At 31.2% G+C, this 13,072-nt stretch overlaps 1 protein-coding gene across 6 annotated transcripts in view; it reads right to left on the reverse strand.

Moving 5' to 3' along the window:
- Positions 1–13,072, reverse strand: part of LOC138182791 (protein eva-1) — a 334,209-nt gene that overhangs the window by 101,440 nt on the left and 219,697 nt on the right. For 5 of the 6 annotated variants that reach the window (XM_069119013.1, XM_069119015.1, XM_069119009.1 and 2 more), the window contains exon 4: positions 8,171–8,309. In XM_069119013.1, the coding sequence (XP_068975114.1) occupies positions 8,171–8,309 (139 nt within the window). The remainder of the gene's footprint in view (positions 1–8,170; positions 8,310–13,072) is intronic. The other variant, XM_069119014.1, reaches the window with a different exon arrangement.

Here is a 13,072-nt window from a genome sequence, read left to right on the forward strand (position 1 = left end):
TATTACAATCCAAAAAAGATTTATGCTCCGATCTCTGGAAATATCTTTTACGCACACTTTGTAGTTATACTAAAAGCAAAGTCTGTGTATATATATGTATGCACACAATAAAGCAACGGCGATGCAACGTTATTTATAGAAAACGATAACGAAGTAGGTCAAATATAACCACAAACTGAAGAAAACATTTGAATGTAATTTCATTCCATCCCATTTCATCTTCGTATAAATAAATGTTGTCTAACTAGAAACAATATTACTACTATAATGTATATCTAGTGGTTTCAATTTCAAACATTATTATACCAATTCTACGGTAGACACGATCGATTCCCTATCAACAGGACGAAAAAGAGAAAGAAACACGGATATTAGATTATTTTTATTAAACTGATGTCCTCTCACAGAGACAAACTTTAGTTATAGAATATAGATAAATGTAAAAAATATTTGGACATTATGGATACGAATCGATTTTACAAAACTAAAATGTCGAGTTTGAATCAAGCATTAATATTTTGTAGGATATCTCTTTCGTCATACAACATCTTCAAAACGTGTTGATACGTTGGAAATAATTTTTGTTGTAAATGAATGTCAATACGCTGTCATTCTCGAGCATCATACTTCATGTTTTCAATTTAATTTGTTCTTGGTATCAAATCAATGTAATGAAAAAAATAATCAATGGCTTTTACATTTATTGGAACGTGTCAAATTGACATATAGGAAGAATGATGGTTGACATTAGAATTGCTTTTACAATTATCAAAAACATGCAAGTGTTCTTGACAAAATTAAGGCTGTCAGTGACAAATAGGTACCCTTAACATGTCTGGTGTAACTAATTCACATATACACATAGTATATTTAAATACATATTGGAGATCAGTGTTTCTACTATTATCTCCTCTGGCGAACGAACTACTGACAGCTATTCGAATCCATCATATTAATTCCACCACATTATTAACACACGAACGCTCGTTATCCTCGTATCCTTATTATCCACAGTTTAATTTCCAAATTCTAAACACGCGCAACACATACACACCAACACATAGGTTTTTCTGAACGGGCGATGATTAATCTAATCGTTGAATAATTAAACTTAATGACAATCATTCAGTGACCAGTTGGTGATAGACACGAGTGCAAGCGAGCAAAACACTTTTGTTCCGCGTCGTTTATTTAATTAAACGTCGATTCAGGATGTTCAACACGATAACATTAATCTGGCACAAGCAATTTGCATGCTTACGACACGTAACACGGATTTTCGTCCACAATCCATTCGCGTATCATCGATTTACTCGAATCGATCTCTCACAGCGAAAGATTGTGATCTACAAAGCCAACTGTTTAACCATTCGATCGACAGAATCTCGTTTCATACTCCTATTTATTTTTTTTTTTTTTTTTTTCTACCTTTTGTAAGACTCGTTGCAACGGAATCATTGCTGTTTTTTCTGGGTCAATATTCCCTACGCTCCACGAAGCGTTACAAATTTAGTTTTACGGTTTTACCTATTTGATCGCTTTATAAATAATGGTTTCTTTTTTCAAATTGAAATCAAGAACAATGGAGCTTCTTTTTACAAAATAGGAACTGAAAACTTGATTAAAAAACGCGGTACACAAAAATTTTATCGTAATAATATCTTATCTATTGTTTTCTGGAACTATATTCCATCACTTTAGTAATTTTGTCTAATTGCGTTCACAAAAATATAAATTTGCATAAACATCTGCAGCCTAAATATAAGAAATCAGAGAATAATATTACAAAGTAACAAAGAATATTTATATTTACTTTGAAAAATTGAATTTTGAAATTTGAACATTTCGAAACTTTCTCCAACAAACAGTTTCAATCCTCGGAAATAAGCTCTTTCGTGGAACATAGTGTAGTATTTTACATATAGAGAACCGTTTAATACGTGCAAGCGTGCCTCCTTAGCACTGTTTGATTAATGTAGGTAGCACAGTTGAACGTCCTTTGAAATGATTTAATTGTTTTAGTACACGGATGTCACCAGTACGCTGGCTAAGTATGCTGGCGATAGTATTACACACATAACGTATTTAGGAATATTATTGCTTGGAACTGCTCTAACGAAACCATTAACTATGAACAAAGGATTTGTTTACCTTCGAGGTACGGCGGAAGTTACAAGGAGCTTTTGCAACCGTCGCATGATCTCCCTAAAGAAGTGATTTTAATGAAGTTTCAGATAATTAATGTATAGGAGTACGTATATATCTGTATTTTTATTTAAGTATTTGGATACCAATTATCGTTTAACCACTATTTAATTTATCTTCGCTGACAAACTGATTCGATAAAAAAACTAAAAGTTTCTTAGTCTGTAACGATAAATAAAATTTTATTTTATTTTATCTGAATCGTGTGTACAATTTTGAAATTTTATTCTCTTACTTATTGTATTTCTTCAATATGCACACATACATCAGATATGTCCTAATTTTTAAAGAAACAACGACAGAATTGGAATAATGTCAAACATCTTTAAATTTATTCACAAAACCGAAATATTTGTATATTTCATAGCTAATCCAGGGCCAATTGAATCCATCCTATCAAAACCAAGACCAGACCGAAAAACGAGACTGTCAAATCAAAACCAGATGAAAAGTCCGATTTCATCGAAGAGCAAGATTCCCCGTGTAAATTAAAATTTCACCTAAGGAAAATTTCTGGACGTGTCTTAAATGTCTTTCTACTTTCGAATTCCTCTGAATTCTATTAGTTGGGCAACGTGGTTCGAGTAGCACTTAAGACATCCATGACGATCGATCGAGAACCGTTCAACGGAGGCCGTATGTCCACTGAACGTCGCTGCATAGACGCGTATACGCCAAGATATCACTTCCTGTATTACATGGAACGGACAATATGATGTAATGCGCGTCTATCCACCAAGCGGCAACGTCACTATCGACATTTGTCACAATCGACAGCTACTGTACAATACTGATAGCCACCCAGCACATAATGTAACACATTAGGTATAAAATAGAAAAGAACTGATCTAACGTTATTTGAGGCAGTCAGAAGCCACATTCATCAACTTTATATGTTAAAGAGTGACGGAAAGTAATTATAGTTATTATTATTCTGTGGATTTTTATGCATTTATTCAAAATTTGAAAATGTAAGGATGCACTGAATACATATAATTCACTTACAGTAGCATACTCATTGTGTTTCAATAGGGGTAACGAACCTCTAAATTATTTGCTTTTTGAGAAATTCGGAATTAATTATGTACTTAGGTAAAAATAAAAGTTTAGGTTAGACTAATTTTTGAAACACTTACTTGTGCAAATGTAACAGTCTGTGAAGGATACAAATAGTTAGCTAAAAAAAAGTCTGTGAAACCATGTTTCGTTGATAAATGTTGACTTTAGTCCTTCCTAAGAACTCAGCACTAAGCAGTCCTAATTACTACTCATAGCAATTAGCTCTTAACTTCAAATCGCTTATATCTCCAAGAGGAATCGAAATTTTTATTTTATTGCAACAATTTAACGGAAAATTTAGCATAACGGAGGTTTTAACAGTTGACTAACTTCAAATGTAGAAATCTCTGACAAATAAGCATGCATCATTGAGCAAAATAATTGCACTAAATTAATTTTTACGATACAATGAATAGAATTTAATAATCAAGTAATCTATGGGTTTATATGTACCTATGTGATAATGAACAAAATTCAGACAGTCAAGCGTTTGGTAATCCTTCGACTTTATAAATGACACAACATCTGTAATATTTAAATCCTTGATGGGTCGTAACGATAATCACCAAAATTTACTTGGGCGTCGTATGTGATGAAAGCCACTAGTCTTAGCACGGAAGCAGAAGGACCAGGAAAATGAAATATTAGGGTACCACGTAGTAAGAACGTAAAATAGGGCGCCATGTTTATTACACGGCCCTGTAAAGTATGTATATTAACGGTGTAGGAATGCGACCATACGGATCCGTGCATCCACAATACGGCGACAACCTGTTGCAGTAACAAGCTCCAAGTAATTTTTGCCGCAGGACGCACTAATTCTTTCCGTTCCGTGTTTCACGCTTCATGGACGTTGGTATTCACCTACTACGCTCGCCTTGTTATTTACTGTGTTAACGCGCTACATCCGGATGGTCCGCGTTTCCTGCTCGTTGGCCATCGTGGTGACTTAGGGTTTTTGATTAAAACGAGGTCGTAGTAATGGAAGGAAAAGGAATTTTAATAAATGTTGGTGAGAGATATGTCATTCTGAGATATCGGAATTGAATATATTCTTTTATCGAACAGGTGTGATTTTAAAATATGGAAATATGGAATTTGTTAATTTTAAACTTAATAATTTATGTACCCATATTTTGATCCCTATTTCAATACCTCGTTAAATCTTCAGCATGGTCATGTTTGCAGTTACTAGAATCGGTCTAATTAAAATCAATTTGCCTTTAATAACATTTAATACTAAGAGGTTTACGATTAAAACAAAATCGAGTTACCAGGCTTAAGGAAAATTCCGATGAAAAAGTTGAGTTCAGTCTAAATATCAGATGTTGATGTTTTTTTTTATTATCATTGAACTAGTTTTGTATCGTGAAACTGGTTAAAAGGAAGTAAAATTTCAATATCCTTTAGGTTAATTATAATAATTTGAAACATCAATTGCAAGAGAATTTTAATTAAGGTAAAAGAAATATAATAACCAAAATGATAAAATTTCCAATATTTATAAATATTACTCGAAGGATTCAGCTATTATCATATTCATAAAAAATATTGTAATTGTTCAAAACCTTCGATAAGGAATAACCGCGTTGGAACTGACATGTAAAACAACTGCGTAGGCAAATAATGCTGATCTATTACTTCCAGTATTTCAAAATTCCATGCGATTTAATAAAGATGATGCGAGTTATTCAGTGCCGAAAGGGGAAATTCAATAAACTACATACCATATAAAATTCTACAACCCCTAATAACTTACGTGTTCCCTAAAATTCGCATATCACCTCAGACCAACCATACCATGTAAATTTGTAATTTTATCAAAATATAATTTTATAACCATTCAGAAAACATCCAAAAAACATCATAAAATTTACCCATTTTGCAATAGTATTATGAGGATAAATTTCATATCATGTATCATAATATGATACATTATTTTCTTTATGTTATATGTATGTAACTTCCACCCAATCTCTTACATTTTACAAAATATCAATATCAAGCAGCAAGATATGCATATGTATAATGAAATTTGAATTGCCTTTTCATGATCCGCAGAGCAAAAAGGCAAATGTATCTTTTAATTCAGCAGCTACGGAATGTTGAAATGTCGCCGGCCTCGTGAAAAGCGTAACTTCATAATCTCGGGAGTATATTGTTGGATTTGTGTGTATTTATGTGATATTACCACCCTTACCGCGCTAGATGAACTCATATTTTAAAAGAAAAATAAATAACGGGATTTAGTTTGATAATCGTACATTCCGTTTAAAACAGAATCTTTACGAATGGGACATAATGATACAGGGTTGCATATTACGTAATATAATTTAATACAATGTGACAATGAAATCGTAAAACTTAATAAAGATATATATGTACTACATACAGATAGTTAATATATACAATTATGTAAGATTTGAATAAAAGTATAGATTAAATTTAAAAATGTGTACTGTTACTAATAAATGTATTCACATTTTTCGTTTATTTTTACTTTTCTTTATGTATTCACATTTACTATATTACTAATATTTAATACATTTATAGCGTAACATATTCATAAATTGTTAAAAATATTATAACTATAAATAACGAATTGCTAGTCGGTGAAACAAAAATAAATAGAAGCAAAAAAGAAATTTTCAGCAATTATATTTAATTTTTTCAATTACAGCAAAAATTCTACCACAATAATTTTGCATCTAATAATTTTGCAAAAATTATTTTCTCATTTTTAGATATAATTATATATAAATGTTATATTTTTATTTTTTATTATACATATTATATTTGTATTTTTTTCTATTACCATATTTTGCCAAATAATATTTTAACTTCTTTTTAATGTAGCTATAGGAAAAATTCGCAAACAATTTTACTATCTTGTTACGTTTACGAGTACATCTTTCAAGACAAACCACGATCCAAACGACGTTCATCAATAGAACTACGAAAAGAATCTTCCCAAAGCTACATCGATATCCGTGCTTTTCACATTCAACTGAGCTAATGTCCGATGCGCCCATAAAAACAGCATCAACAAGATCTACGAGGAGAAACGACCTCATCTCCAAAACGGACCTCGCGTTACGTTCGCGCAAATGTCTCTTGACCATTCTTACAATTACTTTTTTATATTACATTCGTCATCAGTTCGATTACTTTTGTGCACAGTTTCCTGTACGTTGAGAATATCTCAATTAACGAGTCTTGTGAATTAAGAATAGTGTTTTGTTAAATTTTAAGTAGATTCTAAAACATACATTTCATGCAATGTATATATGTACATGAACGACGTAATATACACATGTACGTATATAACAAACGGCAAGCAATAATGTTTATATAATAGCTTATTTAATTTCTACTTATGCTGCTACATAATCATTTATGCTGTAAATCTATCGTATGCATTCAGAAATATTCTCATTCTCTGTTATTAGAATGAAGCACATAAAATATTCTTTGAGTTTGTCTCCTATACTAAGTTTTCAAGCACCTAATGATAGATATGTCATTTATAATAGCGTACTGCGAAGGATATAATGATTATAATGATAATCTGCAAGATTATAATGATAGATACTGTAGACCATTTAAATTCTCTTTATTATCCATCATCTTCAAAATGAGAGAGTCACTTACCTGATCGTCAATGTCATTCTTAGTACTTCAGAAAATTAACTTTAAAAAGATCAATTTATGTAACATGGATAGAAGGAAAGATGAAATGAGCAATTAAAGCTTAAAGAGATCTCGAGTTTTCAAAAGATGAAAAACCGCGTTAATGATACTTTCATTACATGACCTCCAAAGCTAAAAGAAAATGAAAGTATATCTAGTTGAACGTTTCCACGGCATACTTCATATAAGTGCTATTCGCACACGATTGCATTTATATTCTGAATTTCAAACCTGTCGAATTATTCTCATGCTTTCCACAATAACAATGTATCTAGACAGTGTTTCTTCGCGCACTGAATCTTTTGTGAGACGCGTGCATTACACTGCATCGAAGATGCATCGAGGGTGTATTGAGTACACTTTCTAGGCAAAATAAGTAGCGTGTGCACAAACTTAAGAGCAGCGATTATACATCTTAAATTAAAGATTTTTTACGTTTTTTGACAAAACGTTAGATAATAATAATGATGTACCTTTCAATTTTATCTGGAAGATATACAGCGACCATATCACTTTGAGAACGTAGTACAGAGAGATACTATACAAGAGACACACGAAATACTCTGTTCAAGAATTCAATTCCAAATATGAAAGTCATTCTAAAGTAGCAAAAAATGATGTGGAATATAATATGTGACAGTTCAAATATCACTAAAGAATGATTTTAAAGAATAACATCTATACAAGCAATTCTTTTCAGCTGGTACGCGATGTTATTTTAAATACTTGAAATTTCTACATGTAATTTAACATTGAACATTAAAATATTAATTGTTTTCTAAGTAATTATTCTGAAAATTTTCTTTTCTGTTGATATCAAGAGGTTCAATGTACAATTGGCAGAGTGTCTGATCAATGTTGATTGTTTCTACTTAAAATCATTACTTCTCTATACGAGCTATACATTCTCTAATGAAATATCATGCAAACTATTAGTGTATTAATAAAATCTATGATATATTCTTAGTATACACGTTTAGCAATTTTATTTTAGTTCAAAATTTCGTCATCATAAAAGAAGAAAGTTTTGCACCGAGTGGACGTAACACATTTTGGTTTTGCTAATTTATCATATGTTTCATCAAGATGTGTATTTAAAAATTCACTTCACAAGTATGTACTGCTATTGAGAAATGACCTCAACATAGATACGGACAGTTTTCAGAGTATGTCAAACAGAAAAAAAAATAATAAGAAGGAAAGCACGATTACTTACAAGGACGGCATTGGTAGGCGACTTCGATGTATTTCGGCAATCCAGGACACGGATCACCTTGGAAGGTTTCCGGACTGGTGTTGAACTTGCACTGCCTCTTCTTGTGACAAACATCCACAACCGTCTGCAACAGTGAGTACTAACACGTCATTCAGACGATCCGCTCACTTTACGATAATGCTAGTATTGGTTATAATCTAAGAAAATTACAACGCAGTAATTTCAAGAAGGAACGTTTTATTAATATATTCAACAGAGTATTGTTGGTAATTTTATCACGTAAACTGTTTATTTTAAATTCATGTACTGTTACCTTAAACTATTCTTAAATATAAAGATAAGCATCATCAAATTTAAAGAAATAGCTTAACTCTTAAATGTATAGTATTCTTATTTTTTAAAAATAATTTTTCATTACTGTATTAGGCATAAATTTACCTTTCTAAAGTATTATTTTAAATATATTTAATATTATTAATTAGTAGTATTAAGTATATTTATTCTAAAGTATTTATTAAATTTGTAAATATCAACATCGAAAAATTAAGACGATTTTAAATAAAAAATTCAGAAATTAATACATAATTTAGCTCAACATTATGTTAAAAGAATTCCCAGTTCTACATATATTAAGTAATAATCAAATGTCACGAAATTCAGCTGAAAGTATGAATTTCAGAATCAATTTCTCTGATATCCTGTATTATTTTTACTCAGTAGAATCGTTCTGACAGTTATACGATCCTTTGATGCTCTGTACGTGTCGCTCGCAAGCAGATCATGCACTCTGACATGTATACAGTGCAGTAGTTTAGGACCACGAGAACATGTGATGTCACAGTATCAACAGAGTTCTACCCAAAATGTGTAATTTACTGCTGTGTGATTACATATTTTGCAGCGAGACACCAAATAACGCAAACACGCTCTCCCAATAAACGGGAGCACGTATGCATACGCAACCAATTTACTTGGGCGATATTAACAGCAATACGTTCCAATCTTGTATCCATTAAGTTAATGATTAATTTGTTTCTCGAATTTATTCAACTCTACTACGTAGAAAAGCATGACGAATGATATTTTACTGTATTGGAATCGCGTAACATTCGTAATATATAATCGTGAAAATTTCCTCTGGTTAATTATACTTATACGGTGAATTAATTTTCTGGTCGTTATATGCGATAAATTCGAACGCAAAGTTAACAATAGAGCGAGCGGATTGCAAAATGTGTAAAAATATTCTAACTGACAATTTCTGTTATTAATTGTTCTTGTTGTTATACCTTTGCGTTGGAATTTTTAATATGTCTAGAGTGAAGACTTACATCAAAAAAGGAACTTTTAGGTTTTTTATGCAAACTATTCTGAAATTAAAAAATGAATATGCTTTCGACAACGTTTCATTTCAAATCCATATGCTAACCTGTTTCCTACATGTACAGCTCTAAAGTGCAGCGTTTAAGATGTAAGGAAAACTCAATGACATCTGAAATTCTTAGGATCTCAGCGACCTACTTTTTGCTTCTTGAAAATGCGTATGTCGCTGGTAGTGATAGTAAAAATTCGCTGATTCAGCTTCTGTCATTGACCATTGCACAGTTGTCAAGCTTGATGTAGAATCAGCGAAATACAACTGGTTGAAAAAAATATAAAAATATATACATATATTGATTTCAACGAAAATGTCCCCGATAACATAAAATAACAGAAAATTTTATTAATACAAAGTAGAACGTCACTTCTATACCAGCTTGAAATTAATGTTCTCTTTTTTTATTTCTAAATAAAAATGAATAGACGCATTTCTTTTTCTATTTTATTTAAAATTAATCCTATCGGTTTTAAATATTTTCTGCAGTGGATATTGCCTTGAACTAAATCCCTTTCGCTTCCAATAGGTGCAGTATCGATCCTATATTCTACTATTGCAATGTTATAGTCAGAAACATGAAAAAATATTCAATAATACTAGTCCGACACACGTATGAGCTTTAATCCACCACGAGCCTCTTTTTTCGAATTTGTATATATCGGATCATAGTCGTAAAAGGATTAATCATGAAAGAAGCAACTAGTACTTTAAAAAATGTTATTTGAAAAAATCAGATAATTCATAAAATCATATAAAATAATTGAGTAAATTACATATCTGTTCCATATGGAAAAGAAATGGAAAAATATGGAAAAGTATTTCAATCATAATGTTCATTAAAAAATAAAATAAATTTTCGTGAAAATACGAAAGTGATTAAGAGATTGGATTTAACACTACAACAATTCTCATCTTATACTACTTTTAGCACATTGTTGTTCAGTTATTTCGCAAATAATGCGGTTCTTTGGTACATTATTTTTAGTCATTAATCAATGATTTGCCTCATCTCTATAATTATTTATCATCTTCTTATTAATTTCCATTTTAGAAGTAAAGCAAACGTAACAACTACTCTAAAATCCTTTAATGAGGGTGAACATCAATAATTATTACTAAATATTCTCGGACAAAGACAAAATCTATCCACACATTTCAGTAATCCCAATTTCATTCATTGTAAAGATCTTCGTAAAAATCACAACGTCGTTTATAGGAAATGAAATTCCATAAAAATTCTAAAATTCGAAATGAATTTCGAATTTCGAGAGTTAGTTGAGAGGGTATGTAACTGGCGCAAAATTGAGTGGCAATCTTAATATAACTGGAACCAGCGAAGACCTTAGTTGGACCTACAATTTTTCTCTCTTCCATCACGCGAACTTTTTTTGCTTTACTCCGGTTGCATTCGTTTTGCCGCGGCAATTGCAATAACCGCGTCAGGACAAAGGGGGATGCCACATTAATTTCGACTAGACATCAAAGCGCTTCTGAGACTGTATTGTGCACGACCCTGGTTCTCGATGCAACTCGACTGTTTTCCTCTTTGTACCTTTGTTAGCCTGTGCTCTCCCTTTCTACGCTGTGTCCAACCCTCTGTGCTCTCTCCTTCGTATCGTCACATGACACAGTGCAGCTCGACAAAAGCAAATTAATGGCAAAGAAGTGGAGAAAGGGCAAACGCGTCTTCGATGTCACGCCCATCGTTGATATTCTATCGCAATTTTTTGTTTGTTAATGAAAGAACTTTGAAAAATGACGCTTGAGGCTGTTTGAACGATAAGCTACGCTGCCGGATAAGTATTTCTTATAATATTTTTATGTTATATTATTGATTATAATATTGATAGTTGTTAATATGAAATATTAATAATATTTATTTATTAAATTCCTATCTATATCTGTTTCTTCTCTTTAGTTATGTTCATACAAATTTAGATTTACATAAAAATTTGTAATCTAACAAATTGCATTAATAAGCAATTTCTATAAGTATTTTTTCTGAGACTTGTACAAAAGAACTATGAAAAACTTACGACGATATTATACGCTCTATCTTAGATCTACAATTAACCATTGTATCTCACATTGTATGTATAATTTTGTAAAGAACAATACGCGAACGTTCTTTTTTAAATTACCATCAAAGACAGTTACCTTCCTAATAGAACAAACGTGGCCTAGTAACCACAGGTAGAATGATATTCCACGTTTCGACCATTCGAATCTTTTTTATCACTTGTGTAGTAAGAAGTAAAATTTTGAAGAGTAAAACGCTTATTTCCGTACCTCACAGTATTTGGATACCAAAGATCCGTATTCTGTCTCACCGAAATGCGCAGGATATTAAAGACAAACAATCTTGTTGCTCTGACAGTACTCGCATTATTGCTTCACTAGTATTAATCTGAGAAATCGATTACTACCTCCGAAATTGTGCCAAACGAAAAATTAATTAAAAAATCGCCGAGTATGAATATACCTATGTGTACCTTCGAATATCGTGATACTTTTTGGAGGCTCGTTATCTGGTTAGCATCGTTTCTGGTTTGGAACTTGATTAATTAAGTTTTCTAGATTGACAACTGTTGTTGTTCAAAAACATTGCATGAAACATCATTATTTCATCGCTGTATGGCTGTTTCTATTTGTTATCGTTATATTGTATTAAGAATGTAAGAAAGACTTATACAGCGGTTTTATTATTTTTATTTTTGAAAATTTCAGATGTGGTATTAAATTTCGGTACAGAGTAAAACAATGGCGTTTTGTTGATTTGCAATTGTTATGATGGTCAGATATATAGTGAGATAGATAGAGATAGCGAATTGAAGTGTATTTTACAAAGTAAACGAGAAAGTAAAAAAGTAAACGAGAGAAATGATATAATCGGAAAGTCTTCATTGCCGGGATTTTTGGAATTTGTTTATCCTCTTTGCTTCTAAAAGATGTCGTCTCAAATTCCTGAGATCTTGCTTTCATAAAAAACTTCAAGGTAAGCATTTTCGTTCCACAAATAATTTATACGAGATAAAGGATACTGTAAAATTTGTAAATAGTGTAAAATCATGTAAAATTTATTTATTTTTTCAAAGTGCAGACATCCACATGTTTGCCGAATATTTTAACTTTTTTTCGATAAAAATATATTACGCCGTCCTTACTTTATTTCTGTTTTTAAAATTGTAAAATAGCATCGAATTTTTCACCGAGTTACGTATTATAAAACGAACTTCTTTTTTTTCAGCTGACAGAGCTAATAAATGCATCAAAGCTAATATTTTATTTTAAAAATATCTTCAAAAAAATTAACGATGATTTGATTTAAATAAATAAGTATATATTTATATATTCATTTATTTATTGCAATGGACAAAACCAAGAATCTTAGAAACAGTAAATTTTAATATCTTATTATCGGAATTAACTATTAAAAGTTACATTTTCGCTTATCTTTTGAAATATATATAAGATTACTGTTAATATATGTGAAATGCTTGAAACTAATAGACATGCACTAGAGG

The sequence above is a fragment of the Bombus flavifrons genome, chromosome 8 (assembly GCF_040668555.2).
Source record: "Bombus flavifrons isolate JBK064 chromosome 8, iyBomFlav1_principal, whole genome shotgun sequence".
Taxonomy (NCBI): domain Eukaryota; kingdom Metazoa; phylum Arthropoda; class Insecta; order Hymenoptera; family Apidae; genus Bombus; species Bombus flavifrons.